Source organism: Neofelis nebulosa, chromosome 1 (genome assembly GCF_028018385.1).
Source record: "Neofelis nebulosa isolate mNeoNeb1 chromosome 1, mNeoNeb1.pri, whole genome shotgun sequence".
NCBI lineage: Eukaryota > Metazoa > Chordata > Mammalia > Carnivora > Felidae > Neofelis > Neofelis nebulosa.
In genome coordinates this window covers 41,623,386-41,648,022 of record NC_080782.1, presented here as the reverse complement: position 1 = coordinate 41,648,022, position 24,637 = coordinate 41,623,386, and the positions used below count along the sequence as shown (strand labels likewise).

The following is a 24,637-nucleotide window of genomic DNA, read 5'->3' as shown; positions in this document are numbered from 1 at the left end:
CTCCCTCTCTCTCTGCCCCTCCCCCGTTCATGCTCTGTCTCTCTCTGTCCCAAAAATAAATAAAAAACGTTGAAAAAAAAATTTAAAAAAAAAAAAGAAAGTACACCAAGGCCCAAACTAGGTCACTAATGTTTTGTGAGCTACACGTAGCACTGAGACCTCCTCAAAGCGTAGTGGTCACATAAACAGCCTCTATGGAAAGAACTCCAGCTTCACCACTTGGAGGGAATTATATATCTCTGTATTTAAAGGAAAAATGCACAACTTGCCAATACTGTCAATGTTGTCTTGGTACACAGTGGTATCTACATATTACAGGTATGGAAGACAGGTGTTAGAGAGGAGCTCAAGCCATGTTGTAGTCAGTGCCAGGGATGTTCTGTTGAGGCGACAGTAGGAGGTTAGCAAGGTGAGAGACAGGAAAAGAGAAATTATTCAATGCTCATGGAAAGAAATGGGCAGGAAAGTCTTCCCTCCGGGGATGACATTTTTTTTTTTTAATGTTTCTTTATTTATTTTGAGAGAGAGAGTGAGGAGAGGCAGAGAAAGAGGGTAAGAGAGAATCCCAAGCAGGCTCTGCGCTGACAGCATGGGGCTCCATCTCATGAACCGGGAGATCATGACCTGAACTGAAATCAAGAGTCAGACACTTAACAGACTGAGCCACCCAGGCACCCCATCAGGGATGACTTGTTACAACGAAGGAGTCTCCCTTCTGAGGCACTTTGGAAAAGAGACTAATATAAAGGACCAGTATGGTCCACAGACTAGTTCCCAGTGACAGGTACTGATTAAGGAAAGTAAAGACTCCAGGAGAGGGTAAGATGTTCACTGGTCTGTGTGTGTGGGTGGGTGTGCATGCGTGTGCGTGTGTCTTCTTGAAGTCACTTGGAATTCTTCATACAGGATTTTCTCCTAAAGGAGATTTATGTGTCCTTCAGTTTTATTTTTAAACTGATACGCGACATCCCAATCTAAGAAACAAATACAAGCAGAAGTAGAGGTACACTATGTAAGGAGATTCTTTTACTGAGGTACAAAAGGAGGCCCGGAAATCAGTGAGGCATGCGGAGGACCGCAACAGTTTTCTCTGCCCAACAAAGATGCGTCGCATTCCGTCTCTGCCCTTACCCAGAGCCCCGGCTGAGATGAGGGAGAGGGCAGTCAGAGCCCAGGGAAGACGAAGGTGATGGTGAAGATGTCATCGCTCTGTATCCATGTCTGTGGGGAAGTTAGCATGCTCCTTCATGAAGAAACTGAACTTTTCCGTTACTTTTCCTATGAGAAAACACACAAGATTCATTAAGCAAGAGGCCATGTTATATCCTGTTAGAGCCAAAAGGAACTATAGAAATTAGGAGGCAGAACTTAATGTTACAGATGAGGAAACTGAATCCCTGAAAAGGAATGTCCCTGCCACAGGCAGTTTCTGACAGAAGCCAAGTTTCCCTAGTCCAGTGATACACCCAGCCTGCCCACGGCCCCCACTGACCCCAGAGCCTGGGGTTACCCTGCATCTTACAAAGAAGGAGGGCTTCTGACAAGGGGAGTTGAGGTGGCCTGCCCCTCAGCTTTTCTTGCTCAGCAAAGCCTGTGATGAAGCTGGATCCTGCAGTGGTAAGAACTGCCACCACATGTCCCCTTCAGTGTCCTTGAACACAAGCTAGTTGCTAGGCCAAAGGCCCAGTATGTGTGCATCTTCTCTTTTCTGAAGATTCCCTCTTCCTGAGTAGAAATAAAGATGCAGACATATCTTTGTGGGCTAGAGGCCTCACCTGCTATTCCAACTTGTGAGATAATCACGGAGATGAAAAATATTAAGATTGAAGATGGATGGCCAAAATCCGGTGGTGTAAAAAGACTTAACAATGAGCAGAGCGGACTTTGTGTAAGGGAATAAATGCTTAGGTGCCTGTTTTGCATTAAAGAAGTGGCAACGACCTAGTTATATTGCCTTCAAAAATACCATGCAGGCTAAACGAAATACCTAAACAAAACATGCCCGTGGGACCCAGGTGGAAGCACCGAGAGCTGCTTTCCCCTCTTTTAGATAAAAGAAAAAAAAATTGCCATAGCCTTATTCCCCTTTTCCCCCTTAAGGCTACCGATAGAGCTGCTAGGAATTTGAGGAGCGGAAAGGCTTTCCAGCCAGTTTGTCTAAGAATCAAGCAGTATGGCCATAAGTCTCTTAGAAGTCATGTGGGATAGTGGGTTTCAATGATTTCTTAGTGTGGGGTTTAAGATCCTTCTCTCTAACAAAATACTGTGTGGAACCCCATTACCGAAAACAGCCAAAAGCTGAACTTGGGGTTGGAGATCACCCCCAAATGATCCCCTTAGCTCCTCTGGTGTCTCTGGTGCCTCTGTAGAACCTCTAGACTCCTGGTCTTATTGGACTCCCTCAACTGAGACAGGAATTGGCAGTTGGGGGATGGATGGAACGAGTTCAAGCTGGCAGAGCAGGGGGCCAAGCCTAGCCTGACCACAAGACAGTCAGTCTTCTCTCTCTCCCAGATGCTTCTGGGTGGGAATAAGCACAGCTTATGGAGAGTGAAACAGGCTCATAGAAAGAGGAGAAGTTTGCTGTGGAGGACACTGGCCACAACTTCTTTTTTCTTCCCATGAGGTACTCACAAATTCTCAATGCATAGGTGGCATTCATTCCCATAGGTGATGTAATCAGAACCACAGACAGGCAGGTACATGATGGGGCAGGGGATGGCCACCACTGGGTACTTCTTGTAAATGCTGCAGTCCCCCTGTGTTGGACACAAGAGAATGTCCTGCTGTTTTCAGGCCCCCAAGCTAGGCTACGCTGGCCTCTGTTGGGCAGGAGGCAGAATACCATCCTGGGAATCCCAGATCAGATATTCTGATGCTCCTATGGCTACTTCTATTAGTAATAATATTACCACCATGACAAATACTCGTACTGCTATCACCACTTCTATGACTGCTAGGATAGTCTGCTATTATTAATGCCTGAGAATTTCCATGCTAGGCATTAACCTTGAATTGTACATGAGTTTTTTTTTTTTTTTTGTTTACTGAATAAGGTAGGCTCGACTATGATGCCTGTTTATAGATGGGGGGAAATTATGGCTTCAAAACAAAGAACTTGTATAACATAAACGCAGTTAATAATGGGTTTGGGATTTGAATCTAGAGCCCACCCAATGAACCAAGGTAACTGCCCTGCCTCTCACATGTTGCCCTTTCCATGAAGACTTTACCAGTCTCTCAGCTGGAAGTCATCTCTCTCTCCCTTAACTTGGGATTTTTTTTTTTTAGGCTACAGTTATTTATATGTATATCCCATTGCTTCAACTGCCTTCTGGAGAGCAGAGTTTTTAATCTGTGTCTGCCGCCCCCTTCTGCCCCCCAAACACGCTTAATTAATTCTACATGTATATTGCAAAAATGTTTGTTGACTAATTGTCAATGGAAATTGAAATTAAACGTAATTCAATATACTCACTGTTGTTAAAGATAGGCTAGCAGCTTCTGAAAGAGAGTTAGAGATGGAAACGTTAAAAATAAAGCAAAGTCTTGAAGTCTCATTGATTAATGTAAAATCGGGCCTATAGATTAAGACTCTGTATTTGCTATGGCAAGAAATCTCAGCGCACGCTTTGTTCTTATATAAAACTCCAGCTGTTTGCTGAAGAAGCCAAATGGCCAATAAGGTAAGCCCTGTATTCAGTCAAGAGAATTAGCCAGTTTCTTCCCTTTATTGACCACGAGATATTTTCTGGAGCTCATGATGATGGTTCAAAGTCAGATAGCAATAGAAGGTATTGCAGTCACCCCTCCTAAGAGCATGAAGTGCTGCCATCATTGATATTCTCTCCTCCAAAATGACATAAAAAAATGTAACAGAGGGGCGCCTGGGGGGTTGAGTCGGTTAAGCATCCAACTCTTGATTTCGGCTCAAGTCATGATCTCGTGGTTCATGAGATCGAGCCCCGCGTTGAGCTCTGCCCTGACAGTGCAAATTAGGATTCTCTCTCTCCCTCTCTTTCTGCCCCCCCCCATAAATAAATAAACATTAAAAAAGAAATGGAATGGAATATTGTTAAGGTGTTAGAATCTTAATTTATTTAAATAATTTTCACCATATAAAAGTCTTATTGTCGACTCCTGGGCTTTGGAGAATTGGGTTTTATTTTGATCCTCCTGGACTGATTTGGAGAGATATCCAAGTTTTTCTGTGTTGCTACACTGAGGAATTGTATCTAATAACACCAACCACTTCCAGTGTTCTTATGAAATTAGGTAGACTTATGAAGAAATTAGTTCTTTTTTTTTTTTTTTTTTATGATTCCATGGGTGAAAATAAAAAATCCTTAAAAGCAAAGACCCTGGAGCCAAATCCCCCAATACCAGCTAGTACACAAGATCCACCCTTCCCAGGCCAGGGCTGTTTGTGTTAAAAACCAGTACACTTTATCTTTTTTAATATTTACTGATTGATTTTGAGAGAGAGGGAGAAAGAGCACAGGCGGGGAAGGGACGGTGAGAGGGGGGTAGAGAGAGAGAGAATCCCAAGCAGGCTCCGTGCTGCCAGCTCAGAGCCCAACGCGGGGCTCAAACTCACAAACCGTGAGATTGTGACCTGAACCCAAATCAAGAACCAGCTGCTTAACCAACTGAGCCACCCAGGTGCTCCACAAACCAATACGCTCTAAAACCACATGACCAGACATTTCTCTCAAATGCTGAGAAGGGGTTATTTGAGAAGACACGCTTAATGACTCTACAGGGTACTCTCTACCCTTAACTCACCTGAGCTGCTGAAGAAATGGGTCACTGTGCAGAACAGGAGCAAACCCCCAATGATCTTCATGGTGGAGAGGGCTGTGATGCGGACGCTCTCTAGGCTGTCACACCCGCTACATCAGCCATACCCCAGGGAAGGGGTCATGTTTATATGCCAATGCTTGGTTTTTCCACCTTTCCTGTGAGGTCACCCAGAGTCAGTGCTGGCTCCGAGAGGCTCTCAAAGTACAATGTCACACCCTGGGTGGTTGCGGTTCTTGTTACTTAATTGCTACTTAATACCTGACCGACAAATTGATTGTTTGAGGTGAGAAGAATTTTCCTGTCTGCACCAGAGGTGGGGACTGTTATTTAGAATTCTAAACTTCACATAGTAGAAGAAATTAAGTATAGGCTGCTTGGCCTGGTTATGAAATAAGTTAACACATCAAACTTTTTTCCACCAAATGAAGAATATTAGACTCAGATTAAACCGATCACACTTAGTTTTATATTTTGCGTCCTCAGAAAATACTGATTATTTTTGAAGAAATGAACATCATAATTAGAGTTTCATACATGGTAGTTAGACCATGGAATGTGAGCTTCAGGACAACTCATTGAGGAAGGAATTCTTATTACCCTAATTTTACCAGTGAGTAAGCTGAGACTCAGAGTATTTAAGTAATCCTCACGAGATCATGAAACTAATTGATGGGGGAGCCTGTGATGAGTTCAGTGACGGAAAAGGGGAGAAGCGAATGCCCGAATAAAGAGGGTTCCTTATGAGTTTTATTGGTTGCTATGAACATCTGAAGAGAATGAATACTGAGAAAAAGCCATTATGTTGCAAGAATGGGTGTCTTTGTTGAGGTTTGGAGATGCATTTAGCAAAGGAAATGAGAACGGGTTCACAGGGAGATGAGGATGAAGTAGAGAATAGCATTATAATGTTTTTTGGACATTTGATAATCAAAGAGAGGAGGGGAGTGGAAGAAGCCAAAGCTTCAGTGAAGTCTAGGGAACACTGAACATGCCTCATAGCCAAAGGGAAGAAGAAGGAATTTAAGATAGATGGTGGAGGGTGGCTAATTGGAGCAGGATAGAGAAGTAGTAAATAAGGTTAAGAACACAAGGTGAAACACCATTCCCTCCGTCATAGGAGACAGAGAAGAGCAGGTAAATGTAGAGACATATTTCAAAGGGAGAGGAAGAAAGATGAAAGGGTACCCATTGTAAGGTTGGCTCAGACTGTTAAATTCTGGGGTTACCGTTTGCAGAAAAAAACTGTATTGGTCTGGAAGCTGGAGAAGGATGGAGAGGCTTGGTACAGACGTCAATGGGAGAATGTCAGACAGTCAACAATGGATATAAAAATTAATGGCCACGGGGGCACCTGGGTGGTCCAGTCGGTTAAGCGTCCGACTTCGGCTCAAGTCATGATCTCACAGTCTGTGAGTTTGAGCCCCACGTCAGGCTCTGTGCTGACAGCTCAGAGCCTGGAGCTTGCTTCGGATTCTGTGTCTCCCTCCCTCTCCGCGCCTCCCCTGCTCATGCTCTGTCTCTCTCTGTCTCAAAAATAAAAACATTACAAAAAAAATTAATGGCCAGTGAACAACACTAGCACTAGATTTTTGCAGCACTAGATTTTGTCTCCCAAAATATGTTACAACACTGAGTGAGAAATGAAAAAAAAAATGACTTTCTGGATAGGAAGTGTGTATGTCAGAGACTGGAGGGGAACCATAAAGAGGGACATAGGCCCGGAAGAAAGTCAAGTGTTCAAGAAGGTTCTGATAGACTATGCAAGATGTGAGCAGTTATGAATTTAGAGGTCACAGTTCAGAATACGTGTGAACTTAGTAGTAGCAGTAGGTGTAGGAAATATGAACAATTGTTTACGGAGGCTATGGTTAGTAGGCAAAATGTCAAATTAATTTCTCAGGGGTGGGGCTGTCATAATAATCCTCAAGGGTGTATCCAGATGTAAAGCAGATAAAAGATTGGTGAAAAAAAGAGTTCTTTGGATTTAAAAAGGTCAGGAAAAGTGAGATAAAATGATCAGACATGGGTTGCTTTGGTTTGGACAGCTGCTTACAGGAAGAAGAAAATTTTAAGTTGTACAATGAGCCATGAATTATAGAGGGAGGATCCTTTGAAGGTGAAAGATGAAGGCCAAGAAGACAAAAAGCAGTCCCTTTAGGCTCAGGGAGGTTTCTTTATTCCTCCTGACTTTCCTGTAAGGGGAGGGGAAACTTGAGGCCTTGTCAGACTATGACCATGGCTCCATTTTAGGGAAGGCAAGGTAGGACTAATGCAGAAAAACATAAAAATAAAACGAGAGAAAAATTTGAGAATATTAGGGCTCTTTCCCCAGTGGATGTAAGGAATCACAGGGAAGAGAAAGGTGACCCGTTAGAAGGTTAGTGAACAGTGGTAGAATTCATTTGGATCAGGACCTGAATAAAGAGTTTCTGGGTCAGTTAGCTGGAGGGAACTAAGCAAGCCAGCACCATGGCTGGGCAGGAATCCAGGTATAGAATAATGGCTGTAGGAAGGGAAAGGTACAATAAGAAAATCAACCACACGTTGTGTACTTGCTGTGTGCTAGAACTGTTGTTACACCTGGTATACGCACTCTCTAACTCAAAATAATCTTATGATCTGTGTGGTTATTTGTCCTGGTATTTAGCTGAGGCAACGGGGACTTTGAGAAATACCTAGTTTCAGGTTAAAGGCCAATGCTTTTTTTTAATCACTCTGGTGTATGGCCTTTAAATGTACATCCAAGACAAATCAAAGACGAGTTGGAAATTGGAATCATAGGAGTGAAGCTGATAAAATCAGAGCAGTTAGGAACACCAGCTAATGTTTAAATGGGCAGGCAGAAGGAGCTGAGTGCTGGGTCAGAGTACATGGCCTTTTCATGTGTGAGGATCAGATGGAAAGAAGGAGGCTTCCAGGGGGGACCGGGAACCTCTAGAGCCAAGGGGCAAGGGTTCCTTCTCTGTCCCCTCATCCTCACCTAGCCAAGGTGCAATGCTGTGACAGTCCGTTTTCTACTTTATGCTTTCTGCTTCTCTCACATCTAGTGACGTTAACCTAGTTGGGGTTTCAGGTTTTCAAGTAAAACCCTTCCTTGAAACACTAATATGTACAACCGATAAATAGAGCTGAGGATTGGAGGTAGGTGAGAGGCACTTGGGACTCTACTGTTTAATTCTGTATTTTCCTCCTAATTGCTGCATCAGCCCATTTCTAATCCCCAGACTCCCATCCTTCTTGGCATCCATCACAGGCTCCACCCAATACCCTTAAGGCCTTCTTGGGATAGTTTTAAAATCGATGGCCTAGATTTGGGAGGACCAGTTCTTGCCTCTTGTCTGCCCTCCTCTCCCTTCCCTGTGTGGCTCCTTCACATCCTAGCTCTTGTTCTCCATCTCCCTCTCCTCCCTCTCCTCCTCCTCCTCCTTTGTCCCCCTCTCTCCCTCCTCCTTTCCCCTCCTTCTCCTCCTTCTCCTGCTTCTGCTTCTCCTCCTCCTCCTTTCTCCTCCTCCTCCTTCTTTTTCTGTTTTTTTCTCCTTCTTCTCTTTCTTCTTCCCTTCTACTCTTCCTCCCTCCTCCTCCTCCTCCTCCTTCTCCTTCCCCTCCTCCTCCTCCTCCTCCTTCTATGTAGCCCTCACTGTGTTCATGCCCTTTTGTGCACTGGGGCACAGTGACATAGAGATCTGGCTGTTTGCATTTTGATCTTGTGTTTGGCAGGACCTTGTTCCTTCCTTCTCATGGGAACAGGGAGTCATCACATCCAAGGATCCTGTGCTTTGGTTCTCTTTAATTTCCTTTGAATTGATGAGGTCAGATAGTTTTGATTATGGGACAAGATGGTGTGAATGAAAAGTAACAACTCTTTTTCCTGTTGGTTCATGTTGCTCCTAGGTTATCTCATGCTATCTGGATTTAGATTTTACACACACATGGAGTTTCCAGCTCCTATTGACAAAATCGTGTCTACTGTGCTCAGTGCCAAAGGGAACACTATTTCTTTTGGAAAGATACACAATGAACTTTATTTTACTAAAGCCTCTATTAAAATTTCTGCATTACTCTAACTCAATTTTCTTCAAACTTAATTCTCCATAGTTATTATTTTACAAACATTAGATAACATCTAACGAGATGTTAGAGTTTTCTTCAACACTGAGAACTAAGAATTTACTCCCAATTTCGTATAAAGTCATGATGTCCAATATAAAGATTTGTTACCAAAGAAGATCACTGAATTTTTGTTCTGTTTGGACTGCTCAGGAGTTCTTTGTCATATTGAATAGAACTCCACTTCTATATGACTTTCTAGTTCTTTATAGTGGAGTCTAATAGAACGAATCTGCTTTCTCTTTCCAAGTGTATCCCTCCAGATTTGCAAAGGCAGCTTTGGAGGAACTACTCAAAGTCTTTTCTCCCCAAATGATACAGATCAACTTCTTTAATGGTTCCTTTACAGTATATAATCCCTTCAGTCCTCCATACCCCGACATATTAATGTTGCATTACTTAATAACAGTGAAACACGAGTCATAATCAAACTCACCTTTTCTGCTTGCTATTCCAGTCACTGTTATCCTCACTGGAGATACAGAGATAAACAAGGCAGACAAAGACACTACTTCTTAGAACTTATTTTCTTATATAGTAAAATATGGAAAGTAATAAATAATATAGAAAGATGATTTCATATTTTGACAAGTATTTCCAAGAAACTGTATCATGGTATTGGAATAGTGAGTAGTATGGAAATAGGGAACAAATTGCATTGAGTGATTAGAGAAGGCTTCTGAGGATCTGAATGCTGAGGGCAGACACCTGAATGATGACAAGGACCCATTCTGGGAAAGCCAGGGAAACAATGGCTGCAGAGAGAAGAGCTAGAGATGGCCACAGGCAACATCAAGCCTATTGAAGGATTCCATTTTCTCCAATTCCAGGATTACGTTAAATGGCTGCTTTTTTCTTGAAGCATTCAACATGTAAATCATTCAGGCTCTAGCCCATGTCTTCTGCGATTAGACTACACGACTTGATTTGCGCTGAATTCTGTGTAAGCTAGAATTACAAAACTCTTGAATCTGTTTTTTTTTCTTCTTTAGCTGGTCTTTTCTCCACGAATCCTTCTTCTTATTAGTTCCTATTATAAACTTTCCTTCTCGTGACTTCACTTAGAGTCTGCGTCTAGGGGTTTATGGTCTCAAACATTCATTTAGTGTCTACCTGTTGAAATCCTATGCCTCTCTTGTTATTATATGACCTTGTTTTGTTCATTTTCATCACAGAATTCATTGTTACCTGATATTTCCTGTTCCTTAATTTGTATATTACTCATCTCTCATCACTGGGATGTGGGTTCCACAAGAACAGGATCTTGCCTACCTTGTTTGTTTGCCTCTACTGGCCTCAAGTTCGGTACCTTGCAGAGTAAGAACTACTCCACAAGTAATTACTAAATTAATGGTTTTAAGATTCCACATCATTAGTCACAGGTAGAGTAACCACAGAATTCATCCAGCATTGGGGAGAAATCATCTGGTTTACATCAGTGAGTTTAGAAAGAAATAAAGCATACCTCATTGGAACTTAGATGCAATTCATCATTTTATTTTTATTTATTTATTTATTTATTTATTTATTTATTTATTTATTTTTAAATGTTTATTTATTTCTGAGACAGGGAGAGACAGAGCATGAGTGGGGGAGGGGCAGAGAGAGAAGGAGACACAGAATCGGAAGCAGGCTCCAGGCTCTGAGCCATCAGCACAGAGCCCGCGCGGGGCTCGAACCCACAGACCACGACATCATGACCTGAGCCAAAGTCGGACGCTCAACCGACTGAGCCACCCAGTCGCCCCCAATTCATCATTTTAGATTGAATTTAACTTCAATAAGAAGAGGAAACTGTGAAATGTTTAACACAGTGTCTGTCCTCCACCTTGTTTCCTCTATGACTCAGGATCTTCCTTTCAGTTGAAATCACAGTTGTCTGATGGAACAAGAGCCCCTCTGCAGAGCTCCCTTGGGTGGAAAAGGCCAGAGGATAAAGGTACCCATTAGAGCTGAAAGAGAGCCTCTGCCTGATTCTTAGCTGCTACCTTGTAGTGCCCATAAATCTAGAAAAAGATTGATCAGCTAAGCAAAAGTCTCTATGACTTAAGGTTATACCTACATTCTTTAAGATGGTTACTACCTAAATGTAGCATGTCAGGATCAGATGGCCAGGCTAGCAGGAAATAACTATGTCCACATCTTGTTTCTCTTACCAAACTTGTCTCACTCTGGCTCTTCTGCCTAGAGGGTAATTAATTTCCATTTCTCAATTTTTATTTATTAAATAAATACATGTATTGTTCTCCTGTTCCATTTCTTTGGTTTGCTTTTTATTATTTTTGAAAGCAGAGATGGAAAGGTGAAATAACAAAATGATGTTAAATTACACAATATGTTCAAAATTAACAAGAGATCTGTATCTTAGGAGATTCTTTACTTTGAGTAAACAGAAAGACCAGAAACTATTTCCACAGCTCCAAAGAGAGTCACTCTAATGGGCCCTCCTGACCAGGGGTCCCTGGGAAGGGAGGAAGGATGATGTAAGATGCCAAAGGCCCTGTTGCCCGCAGAACTGAGATGTGTAAGGTGGAAAGATTCTGGAAAGGTGATGGAGAAAGGTGATGGAGAAAGCGGAGCGTGCGGACCCTTCCGGTTGAGGAACAACTGGTAGGTTTAAGGTAGAAGAGTGAGGCTGACATCTAGTGGCAGCAATAGGTAATGGCACAGAGCGCACAGAAGCCGAAGGCTGATCACTGTTCTTTTTCATTACCTCAGCCTCAAATACAGTAAGGGCTTCATCTCCCTGTGTTAGTCAAGAGCTTTCAGCTATAAGTGACAGCCTGTAAGACGGATTAAACAAAAAAGAAAAAAGAATTTATTGACTGATGTAATAGGGACGACAGAATGGAGTAAGGATTAAAATTGCTACAACTCAGGGGTCGTATGGTATCCACTCTTCCTCTCAAAAACATACTTAACCCCCCCCAGAAGTTCTTGGTGCTCCTTCTCCCTCCTTCTCTTAGCACACGAGCATTTTTTTTCCTCTAATTAAAGTGAACTTCATTCATGAATATGAAGTAGAAAGGCTCAAACAGCTATTTGTGTGTGTGTGTGTGTGTGTGTGTGTGTGTGTGTGTGTGATGTGTATTCGCTCATTGTTCAGGTGAGATTAATGGGGCACAGTAAGATCTTGCAGGTGAACCTGAAATTTGGGGCGAGTTAATTCAGGAGTGCGTTAGGAATACCATTTGATGATGGACCTTAGACCCAAGCAAAATGAAAGCTCATTTTATTTATTTTTATTTATTTTTTTTTGAAAGCTCATTTTAAACAATCAGTACACAGAGATAAATGTCTACCACCTCTTTCATTATTATGCTTAATTGTAATAAATGTGACACTTGGTTCTCCATTAGTTTGATTCCTTTGTTTTCAGTTTTGTTCCAAATTTGGCTGTAGTATAGACGTGTTGTTTATTACATGCCCTCACATTCCGAAAGAAATAATTTTCAGAATTAAGTAGTGAAAAGAATAAGGAAGTGTAGGACTCCATTACTTATTAGTCACATTTTCCATATTTATCAAAGTTAATATGAGGACCAAATTCCCTAAAGAGAAGAGATTTAAAAAAAAGGAGGTTAGTATCATAAGGAAACTGGGTATTGCTTCACATTCGCTCATCTTCCCAATGTACCCCTGAGAAAGGGAGCCGCTTTGCGATTCCCTCTATACCCATCTCTTTTCCTGCCCGTCACCCCCCTTTCCTCTGTATCTTAATTATTCAAAGAGATGTTCCGTGAAGTTTTTCAACAAAGAATCTTTCATCCCTTAACTTATTCCCATTTTGATACCTTTCCATTCAACATAGCAATGCTAGATTTTCTTTTTTACCAAGAAGTAAAAGATAATCATAGGAAGAGTGTGATGCATGGTCATTCATATAATTCGCCCTGTTCAAATTTTCACTAGGTTTACACTGCTCACAGAATACAGTCTACTCTCCTTACTTGGGCCTATATTTTCCCCCAGAAAGCTAGCCTCTGCCTAACCTTCCACCCTTATGTATTATTGTTTCCTAAATACATAATGGGCATTTCAACATAATTTTTCTCCTTATTATTTCCCTAAAGACACGGCACATTTTCTCAATTTCAAATGTTTTCTCAGGCAGAGAGCCTTGGATAAGTTGCCCATTGTATTTACTGTTGAATTTTTTCAAAGAACGCTGTACCCTTCGCTTCTTTCAAGAGACTCCTCACATTGACCCCTATCTCGGGTTTACCTTTGATGTATATCTGATCTACTCGCCTGGTTTAGGGACTGCAGACATGTTAACTTGTAAGAGGCAAGCTGGTAATGGAGTGGGCCACTTTCATCATAACGGAGAGGTGGGGCTGTCTGAAATGTCTGAACTCCATTTGGACGGGCAGCTACCACTCCGCAGTTGTTGCTTATATTTTTCATGTGAAATCCTAGCTTACTATTAGCATAATCTTGACGTTTCAAAATACGTTGGAAATGTATATTTTTAGGTAAAATAAGATTTTTGAAATGCTGTTGACCACTTCAAGACTTACTAAAATACTGTTTTGATTAAACAAAATCAATGCTGTTTTCTGTTATCATGAATTTTCCTAGGCATATATTCATTTTGCCAAATGAGATTACAAACTTCCGAAGAGTCCGGGATCTATTTCCTACAACTCTCTCTTTTCTTGGTAGTTATTATATGGGTCCTGCACTGCCTTGAGGGATCCTTCTAAGGATAGTGACTATAATTCTGTATCAATTCTAGCCAAAACTTGCACTCCTCTCTTTCTTTCCTTCCTTCCTTCCTTCCTTCCTTCCTTCCTTCCTTCCTTCCTTCCTTCCTTCCTTCCTTCCCTCCTTTCTTTCTTTCTTTCTTTCTTTCTCTTTTTCTTCTTTCTTCTTTCTTTCTTTTTGCTTCAAGTTTTTACTTAAGCTCCAGTTAGTTAACATATAGTGTAATATTATATTCAGGATTTTAATTTAGTTAATCATCACTTTCATGTAACACCCAGTGCTCATTACAAGTGCCCTCCTTAGTACCCGTCACCCATTTAGCCCATCCTTTACCCACCTCCTTCTCACAATCCTCAGTTTTTCTCTACAGGTAAGAAAGAGTCTCTTATGGTTTGCCTCTCCACCCGCCCGCCCCCCCCCCCCCACTGCATATTCATCTGTTTCATTTCTTAAATTCCACATGAGTGAAATCATATGGTACTTGTCTTTCTCTGACTGAATTATTTCGCTTAACATACCACACTCTAGCTCCCTCCACGTTGTTGCAAATGGCAAGATTTCATTCTTTTTTTAATGTCTGAGTAATATTCCATTGTATATATACACCATATTTTCTTTTTTAAAAATTTATTTGTTGAGAGAGGGACAGAGAGAGAGAGAGAGAGAGAGAGAGAGAGAGAGAGAGAGAGAACGAGCAGAGAAGGGGCAGAGAGAGAGGGAGAGAGTGAGAATCCCAAGCAGGCTCCACGCTGTCAGCGCAGAGACCAATGCAGGCACGATCCCACAAACCATGAGATCATGACCCGAGCTGAAATCAAGAGTCAGACATTTAACTGACTGAGCTACTCAGGCGCCCTTCTTTAGCCATTCATCATCAGTCGATGGGCAGTGTGCTGTTGCCCTAATTTGGCTATTGTTGATAATGCTGCTATAAACGTTGGAGCGCATGTACCCCTTTGAATTGGTATTTTTGTGATCTTTGGGCAAATACCTAGTAGTACAATGCTGGATTATAGGGTGATTCTATTTTTAACTTTTTGAGAAAATTCCATGCAATTTTTTCAGAGTGACTGCACCGGTTTTCTTTCCCACCAACAGTGTGAGAGGGTTCCCCTTCCTCTGCATCTTCGCTAACATCTGTTGTTCCCCGTGTGGTTCATTGGAGTCATTCTGACAAGTGTGAGCTGAGGGGATATCTCATTGTAGTTTTGATTTGTGCTTTCCTGGTGATAAGTGATGTTGAGCATCTTTTCATGTGTCTGTTGGCCATCTGGACGTCTTCTTTGGAAAAATGTCTATTCATGTCTTCTGCCCACTTCTTAACTGGGTTATTTGTTTTTTGGGTGTTCAGTCTGATGAGGTGTTTTTTGTTTTGTTTTGTTTTTAGAGATTTTGGATCCTAACCTTTTATCAGCTATGCCACTTGCAAATATCTTCTCCCATTCCAAAGGTTGCTTTATAGTTTGGTTGGTTGTTTCCTTCACTGTGCAGAAGATTTTTATCTTGATATAAGTACCGATAGTTCATTTTTGCTTTTGTTTCCCTTAACTCTGGAGATGTATCTACTAAGAAGTTGCTACAGCTGATGCCAAAGAGGCTGCCGCCTGGGTTCTCCTCTAGGATTTTGATGGTTTTCCGTCTCATATTTGGGTCTTCTTCCATTTTGAATTTATTTTTGTGTATGGTGTAAGAAAGTGGTCCAGTTTGATTCTTTTACATGTTGCTGTCCAGTTTTCTCAACATCATTTGTTGAAGAGACCGTCTTTTTCCAATGGATATTCTCTCCTGCTTTGTTGAAGATTAGTTGACCATATAGCTGTGAGTCCATTTCTGGGTCTTCTATTCTGTTCCATTGATCTATGTGTCTGTTTTTGTTCCAGTATCATGCTGTTTTTATCACTACAGCTTTATAATATAACCTGAAGCTCAGAATTGTGATGCCTCCAGATTTGCTTTTCTTTTTTAACTTTTTTTTTTTTTTTTTTTTTTTACTATTCAGGGTCTTTTGTGGTTTCATACAAATTTTAGTATTGTTTTTTCTACTTCTTTGAAAAATGCTGGTGTTATTTTGACAGGGATTGCATTAAATGTGTAGATTGCTTTGGGTAATATAAACATTTTAATAATATCTGTTCTCCCAGTCCATGAACATGGAATATTTTTCCATTTCTTTGTATCGTCTTCAATTTCTTTCAGAAGTATTCTATAGTTTTCAGCTTACAGATCTTTTACCTCTTTGGTTAGGTTTATTCCCAGGTATCTTATGGGTTTTGGTGCCATTATGGATGGAATCAATTCCTCGATTTCTCTTTCTGCTGCTTCATTATTGGTGTATAGAAATGCAACAGAGGGGCGCCTGGGTGGCGCAGTCGGTTAAGCGTCCAACTTCAGCCAGGTCACGATCTCGCGGTCCGTGAGTTCGAGCCCCACGTCAGGCTCTGGGCTGATGGCTCGGAGCCTGGAGCCTGTTTCCGATTCTGTGTCTCCCTCTCTCTCTGCCCCTCCCCCGTTCATGCTCTGTCTCTCTCTGTCCCAAAAATAAATTAAAAAACGTTGAAAAAAAAAAATTAAAAAAAAAAATAAAAAAAAGAAATGCAACAGATTTCTGCATTTTGATTTTGTACCCTGTAACTTTGCTGAATTCATGTATTAGTTCTAGCAACTTTTAGGTGGAGTCTTTAAGGTTTCCTACATGGAGTCTCATGTCATCTGCAAATAGTGAAAGTTTAACTTCTTTTGGGCTGATTTGGAGGACTTTTATTTCTTTGCATTATCTGATTACTGAGGCTAGGGCTTCCAGTACAATGTTAAATAATAATGGTGAGAGTGGACATCCTTGTCTCGTTCCTGACAGTAGGGAAAAGTCTCTCAATTTTTCCCCATTAAGGACAATATTAGCTGTGGATCTTTCGTATTTGGGCTTTATGATGTGAGGTAAGTTCCTTCTAGCCTTGCTTTCTTGAGGGTTTTTATAAAAAATGGATGCTGTATTTTGTCAAATGGTTTTTTTCTGCATCTATTGAGAGAATCATATAGTTCTTATCTTTTCTTTTATTAATGTGGTGCATCACATTGATTGATTTGTGGATATTGAACCAGCCCTGCAGCCCAGGAACAAATCCCACTTGATCATGGTGAATGACTCTTTTACTATACTGTTGGATTTTATTTGCTGGTATTTGGTTGAGAATTTTTGCATCCATGTTCATCAGGAATGTTGGTCTGTAACTCTCTCTCTCTCTCTTTTTTTTTAGTGGGGTCTTTATCTGGTTTTGGAATCAAGGTAATGCTAGGCTCATAGAATGAGTTTGGAAGTTTTCCTTCCATTTATATTTTTTGGAACAGTTTCAGAAAAATAGGTATTAATGTTCTTTTTAAAAATTTTTTTTAATGTTTATTATTTTTGACAGAGAGAGAGAGAGAGAGACAGTGCATGAGCGGGGGAAGGGCAGAGAGAGAAGGAGACACAGAATCCGAAGCAGGCTCCAGGCTCTGAGCTGTCAGCACAGAGCCGGGTGCAGGGCTCGAACTCACGACTGTGAGATCATGACCTGAGCTGAAAGTCAGACGCTCAACCGACTGAGCCACCCAGACACCCCTTAACTTTTCTTTAAATATCGGGTAGTGGGGTGCCTGAGTAGCTCAGTCGGTTAAGTGTCCAACTTTGGCTCAGGTCATGATCTCATGGTCTGTGAGTTTGAGCCCTGCATCGGTCTCTGTGCTGACAGGTTGGAGCCTGGAGCCTGCTTTGGATTCTGTGTCTCCCTCAATCTCTGCCCCTTCCCTGCTCATACTCTCTCTCTCAATCTCTCTCTCTCTCTTTCTCTCTCAAAAATAAATTTAAAAACCTTAAAAAGTAAATAAAAATAAATGTCTGGTAGAATTCCCCTGTGAAGCCATCTGACCCTGAACTTTTGTTTCTTGGGAAATTTTTCATTACAGATTCAATTTCTGTGCTGATAATCAGTATGTTCAAGTTTTCTATTTCTTCTTTTTTCAGTTTTGGTGATTTTATATGTTTCTAGGAAATTATCTATTTCTTCTAGGTGGCCTGATTTATTGGCCTATAATTTTTCATCATATTCTCTTATAGTTGTTTTTATTTCTGTGGTGTTGGTTGTGATCTCTTCTCTCTCATTTGTGTTTTATTTATTTGGGTATTTTCTCTTTTATTTTTGATAAATCTGGCTAGGATTTATCAATTTTATTAATTCTTTCAAAGAGTCAGCTCCTGGTTTCATTAATCTGTTTGACTGGTTTTTTGTTTGTTTTTGTTTTTTGTTTGTTTGTTTGTTTTTTGTTTGTTTGCTTCTATATCATTTATTTCTGTTCTAATCTTTATTATTTCTCTTCTTCTGTTGACTTTAGGCTTCATTTGTTGTCCTTTTTCTAGCTCCTTTAGGTGTAAGATTAGGTTACGGATTTGAGGTTTTCCTTGCTTTTTGAGGTAGGCCTATATTGTCATATACTTCTTTCTTATGACCACTTTTGCTGAATCCCAAAGGTTTTGGACCATTGTGTTTTCATTATCATTTGTTTCCAGTTTGTTTGTCTTTTTAATTTCTTCTTCAATTTCCTGGTTGACCTATTCATTCCTTAGTAGGATGTTATTTAACATCCATGTATTTGTGGTCTTTCCAATTTTTCTTTTGTGGTTGACTTCAAGTTTTATAACGTTGTGATCAAAAAATAGGCATGGTATGATCTCAGTCTTTTTGTGCTGGTTGAAGCCTGATTTGTGACTTAGTGTATGATCTATTCTGGAGAATTTTCCATGTGCACTTGAAAAAAAAATGTGTACTCTGCTGCTTTAGGATGAAATGTTGTGAATATATGTTAAGTCCATCTGTACAGTGTGTCATTCAAAGCCATTGTTTCCTTGTTGATTTTCTGCTTACATGACCTGTCCATTGATGTAAGTGGGGTGTTAAAATCCCCTATTATTGTTGTATTATTATCAATGAATACCTTTACATTTGTTATTCATTGTTTTATATATTTTCGTCTCTCACGTTGGGGGCATAAATATTTACAATTGTTAGATTTTGTTGGATAGACTGCTTTATTATGATATAGTACCCTTCTTCATCTCTTATTACAGCCTTTGGTTTAAAATCTAGTTTGTCTATATTCCATGACAAATATATGACTTCACTCATATGAAGACTTCAAGATACAAAACAGATGAACATAAGGGAATGAAAACAAAAATAATATAAAAACAGGGAGGGGGACAAAACATAAGAGGCTTTTAATATGGAGAACAAACAGAGGGTTACTGGAGGGGTTATGGGAGGGGGGATGGGCTAAATGGGTAAGGGGCATTAAGAAATCTACTCCTGAAATCATTGTTGCACTGTATGCTAACTTGGATGTAAATTTAAAAAAAAATTAAAATGATAAAAAAAATAAAAAAATAAATTATGTAAAATCTAGTTTGTCTGATATAAGTATTGCTGCTCTGGCTTTCTTTTGGTGTCCATTAGCATGATTTTCCATCCCCTCCCTTTTAATCTGACAGTGTCTTTAGGTCTAAAATGAATCTCATGTAGATAGCATATAGATGGGTTTTGGAGTTTTTTTAATCCATTCTGACACCCTATGTCTTTTGATTGGAGCATTTAGTCCATTTACATTTGGAGTAATTATTGATGGATATGAATTTTGTGCCCTTTTATTACTTGTTTTTTCATTGTTTCTGGAGATTTTCTCTGTTCCTTTCTAATCTTTGTCACTTTTGGTCTTTCTTTCCTCAAAGATTCCCCTTTAATATTTCTTGCATGGCTGGTTTAGTGGTCACAAACTCCTTTAGTTTTTGTTTGTCTGGGAAACTCTATCTCTCCTGTGCTGGATGATAGCCTTGCTGGATAGAATATTCTTGGCTGCATACTTTTCCCATTCAGCACATTAAATGGATCAGGCCATCCCTTGTAAGTTAGGGATTTCTTTTGTCTTTCTGCTCTTAGGAGTTTTTCATCTCTATATTTTGCAAATTTAACTACAATATGTCTTGGTGTTGACCTGCTTTTGTTGATTTTGATGAGAGTTCTCTGTAACTCCTGGATTTGCATGTCTGTTTCCTTCCCCAGATTAGGGAAGTTTTTAGCTATATTTCTTCAAATAAACCTTCTGCCCTCTTTTCCCTCTCTTCTCAGACTTCTATGATATGAATGTTATTATGCTTTATGGAGTCACTGAGTTTCCATAGTCTATATCCATGACCTAACATTTTTCTTTCTCTCTTCTTTTCAGCTTCATTATTTCCATAATTTTATCTTTTATATCACTTATGCATTCCTCTGCATCTTCCATTCTTGTGGTCATTATGTCTGATTAGTTTTGAATCTCGGTTATTGCATTTTTCATTTTGGTCTGACTAGTTTTTAGGTATTTTATATCTGTGGTAAGGGACTCCCTGGTGTCTTATACGCTTTTTTCAAGCTCAGCTAGTATCCTTATGATTGCTGCTTTAAATTCTGGATGAGGTATATTACTTATATCTGTTTCAATTAGATCCCTGGCCATGACCTTTTCTTGTTCTTTCTTTTGGTATGAATTCCTCTGTCTTGGCACTTTGTCTAGGTGTCTGTCTCCTTTTCTGTGTCAGGAAAGTGTGTTATGTTTCCTGATCCTGCAAGTAATGGCTTTATAAAGAAGAAGTCATATACTTACAGAGCTTGGTGCTTCAAGAAGTGTCTCTTCTGTAAGCTGTGTTCACTCAGCTGCTGTGTTTTGGCTGCTCTTTCTCTCAGGTTATTCCTATGCAGAGCTTCTCCTTGCTTTCCATGATGTGGCCTTTTCTCTCCCTCTAGTCGTATAGTTTGTTCTGTCAGTCTTCAGATCAATTTCTTGGGTATTTAGAATAATTTGATATTTGTCTAGTTGTGTTTGTGCAACGAGGTGGGTCCTCTTACTTCTCCATCATCTTAGCTCAGCCTCCTAAAACACTTTTGTTTTCTTTTTTTTCAAGGGATTTACATCATTCACAAATGGTGAGTACCTCTCAAGATTGTGAGTCCCAGTTTTTCAGGATTTTTCTTCACAATGCCACTAAAAGCAGAGATGGAGGGATTATTCTCCTTCTTCCATCACTCAAAAGAATATCAAGATGGTCCTTTTTGCCCCAAGAAATAGAAACAGCATGAAGACCAAGCTTATACATGCAAGTTGCATTGAGAATTGAAGCAAATACACAGGCCACTGCACCACACCTGCCATTGGCATCAATGTGTTTCAGAAGTAGATGTGTTTGGTAAGATCTGGTCTCATACTGGCTCTGACGTTACTGAACCATTTTTTGCTTTTTCAATCAACAAGGGCTTGTTATTTATTCTTAGGTTAAGAAATAACAGCTATGGTGTTTGCAGTAAATTTAGGAGAATCACATGATGGAAGGGAGGAAGGAAGGAAGGAAGGAAGGAAGGAAGGAAGGAAGGAAGGAAGATAGTTTCTTCAGTCTTTTCCCATTTCTGTCAGAACAGGTCTGAGGCATGATTTTAGTGGTGCTGAGACTTTCTCAAGTCTTCTAGATGAGGCTGAAAGAAATCTCAGGACCAACTTTGAGAAGTCATTGGGTTGCCACCTGTGCAAGAGAGAGACCTGCACTATGCTAGTTTTAGGAAGCCCAGGCCACGGTGATTCAGTTCCTCCTACACTGCTCTTTTTAGTGGTATGTGTCCAAATACCACAGGTGTGGAAAAAGGATTATGTGGAAGAGCTAAGAAGACACTTCTGAGTGTCTTGCCTAATTAGCCCCTGCCTGAGAAAGTGACAGCAGCTATTAGGAAGGAATGTTAATGTGATTTAATTATTCTACATAGTCTGGTGACATTCATGAATTCTCATTAATCTTGCTTTGAAACTGATGGTAGATACTTGGTTAATTCCCATTTTTTCAGTTCCCATTCTTTTCCTTTAAACGACATTGTAATCATCCTCTGAGTCTAGAACTTTCTCTGAAGATGAGAAAATATTTCCTTTATTCAATAATTTCTACAGCCATTTCCTTCAGTGCTCAGCAATAACATCCTCATGGGATCAAAACATGACACTGGAAGCCCATGAGATTGCTTTAAAAGGAAGATATGCATTAAAGAATTAGCTCAACAGACTTGGGATGTTCAAATTAGCTTCTAGGAAGTAGCCATAAGCCTTTAGAATATCCCTCCTGATAAGAGTGACTTTATAACCTGGGGTCATAGGCCACGCCACATAGTTTATACTTAAGTGAATGTCTGTTGTTGTTCACTGTGGTCCTGAGCCACCCCGTATCAATTTGACCTCTGGGAATGTGGGGTGGCTGGAGACTAAGTAATTGTTAGCTGTGCAGGTGCTATCTGCCTAGGTGACTGGCTTCTAACAAAAGGCCTGGGAACCAAGGCTTTGGTGAGCTTCCCAGGTTGACAGTACTTCATATGTGTTGTCATACATCATAGCTAGGAGAGTTAAACACTGCCTGCGTGAGTCCACTGGGAAAGATCATCTGGAAGCTTGTGATTTCTTTCTCTTGGACTCCACCCTAGGAGCTTTCTGCCTTTGCTGATTTTACTCATATCCTCTCATTGTAATAAACTGCTACCATGTGTGTAATAGCTTTTTGAGGTCTGTGAGTCCTGCTAGCAAATCATCAAACATGAGGATAGTTTTGGGGATTTCCAACAGAGAAGATCTGATAGGTCATGGAAAAGTTACTAATAGTTACTAAAAGTTACTAATACTAGATGCAAATCTGTTTGTAAAAACAATTTCAAATGGAGTTTAAAATATATCACAAGGAATATTATTAATTTTAAAATCTAAATTTACTATTGAACTTACTTGAAAGGCAAAGAAATATATAAATCACTGTCAATTTTTATTGATGTAAGAGCACATAAGCATTTTTTTATGTGCTATAGACCTATAGACCTATATAGACCTATATAGACCTATAGACCTATAGACCTATATCTATGTCTGTGCCTATGTCTGTATTGATATCTATATCTATTTATGTCTACCATGAAAATTTATGAGTGCTAGTCATCGGCATGTCAATGTGACTTGTTAAACATTTCTGAGTGATTTGAAAAAATGGATTTCTATTCATTATTTGAATATAATCTATAGATATCTATTAGTATGATTGTTGTACAATTTTGCCAAAGCATCACAAAAGCTTTTCTTTCTTTTTTAATGAGTAAACTTTGAATGTTAACTGAAGTTTTTCAGAAAGACTGTTCTCTTTATACATAGTCTGTCCCCAGTCTTTTATCAACAATAGAGGTTATTTTCAAAAGTCTCATCCATCAGTAAATCCAGCTCCTGGGCTAAGATTATTTGATATTTCTGTGAATAAGTATAGAGGAAAAAATAATGCTATTTTATTTTCAACTTACCACTGATCGACACAAAAGAAACACTCATTCTGGTAAGTGTGGCCGTTTGTAGCACAGACGTATGACGTTATATTCGGACATTTTGAATCATACAAAGGACCCTGTGGGTAGTACATTTTACATGGGGGCTGCAAATATCACAAAATATCATATGAATAACAATTGGTAGATTCTCCCTCATCTATTCCTTGCCTATCACTTCTGCCCCTAACAGAAATAATATCAAATATTACTAGTGAATTGATTCTTTTTCAAGAATTACAAAGACAGGGCTTTGGTCAGGCAGGTTTTTGGTGGACTGCCATGTCAGGAAATGCAGTGACCCATCCATCATCTCTTAAAGTCATAAACATTATCACATACCCACTTAAATCCTAAATACAAACTTTTTATTTAAACTTAGAGTCCCAATGCCAGTAACTCATTCTAAGAAGTTAGTGAATAGAGGGGCGCCTGGGTGGCGCAGTCGGTTAAGCGTCCGACTTCAGCCAGGTCACGATCTCGCGGTCCGCGAGTTCGAGCCCCGCGTCAGGCTCTGGGCTGATGGCTCGGAGCCTGGAGCCTGTTTCCGATTCTGTGTCTCCCTCTCTCTCTGCCCCTCCCCCGTTCATGCTCTGTCTCTCTCTGTCCCAAAAATAAATAAAAAATGTTGAAAAAAAAAAAAATTTTAAAAGAAGTTTGTGAATAGAGATATTTATGTGTTTGTGAAATCCTAGGGGAAGGGCTCAAATGAAATTGATAAGAGTGAGGATTCTGTATTGAGGCTAAGAATAAATTCTGTATTTACCACTGTTTAATTTTATGACCTTGAGCAAGTGACAGGTGTTATTTCATTTAATGCTCAGAAATGTATTTTACTGTTATAATGTTTGTGCTGCATGGGATTAAATCTAAGTCTGGGAAGGGTAAGATGCATGTCCAAGGTCACATAGAAAACTTTTGTTCTATTTACCCCCATGAAGTTTTCGGTCTCTCAGGTCAAGAGAGTGATCAGATTAGCATCAGAATTGAGAACAAGAAATTTAAATTTACCTTAGGCCATTTATCTGTATTTTTTGTCTTGAAGATTTCTGCAGATAAAGTACATACACAATAGGTTAAAAAAAATAGTTCTTCATGGAATATGATTTCACCCACTGAAGTTACTAACTGAATGAAGAAATGTAATCTAATTACTCCTTTGCACAAAAGTATACAAAAGAACTTGTAGCGATGGAATTTGTGGGTGGCATTCTTTTTGTTAACTAACTACTTTATCCATTTATTCATTCTTCCATTCATTTTCACAGTCCTTTATTTATAAGTTTTCTATGTCACTGAGAAAAGAGTAAAAACCACTTGGGGTTGTATGCATAACTTGCAAACTATGTTATTTTCATTAAGTTACTTGAATTTTGTTGGCTTTAGTTTCCTTTTCACTACAATTGGGATGAATACGTGTACTTTAAAGTTATTTAAAAATATTTTTTAATATTCATTTATTTTTGAGAGAGAGAGAGAGAGACAGACAGAGCGAGAGCAGAGGAGGGGCAGAGAGAGAGGGAGACACAGAATCGGAAGCAGGCTCCAGGTTCTGAGCTGTCAACACAGAGCCTGACGTGGGCTTGAACTCACGAACTGTGAGATCATGAGCTGAGCCAAAG

General features: G+C 39.9%; 2 protein-coding genes across 4 annotated transcripts in view; one reads left to right on the top strand and one right to left on the bottom strand.

Annotated features, from left to right (window-relative positions):
* Nucleotides 1-24,637, top strand: part of LOC131506024 (sperm-associated acrosin inhibitor-like) — a 117,563-nt gene that overhangs the window by 57,574 nt on the left and 35,352 nt on the right. The gene's annotated exons all lie outside the window — the stretch shown is intronic.
* On the bottom strand, nt 999-4,965 carry SPINK7 (serine peptidase inhibitor Kazal type 7). Its single transcript, XM_058719690.1, has 4 exons — nt 4,786-4,965; nt 3,479-3,504; nt 2,635-2,759; nt 999-1,278 (listed from the first exon to the last, which is right to left on the bottom strand). Exons 1-4 carry the CDS (start codon nt 4,844-4,846, stop codon nt 1,233-1,235), a joined length of 258 nt encoding a protein of 85 aa, XP_058575673.1. The 5' UTR covers nt 4,847-4,965; the 3' UTR covers nt 999-1,232.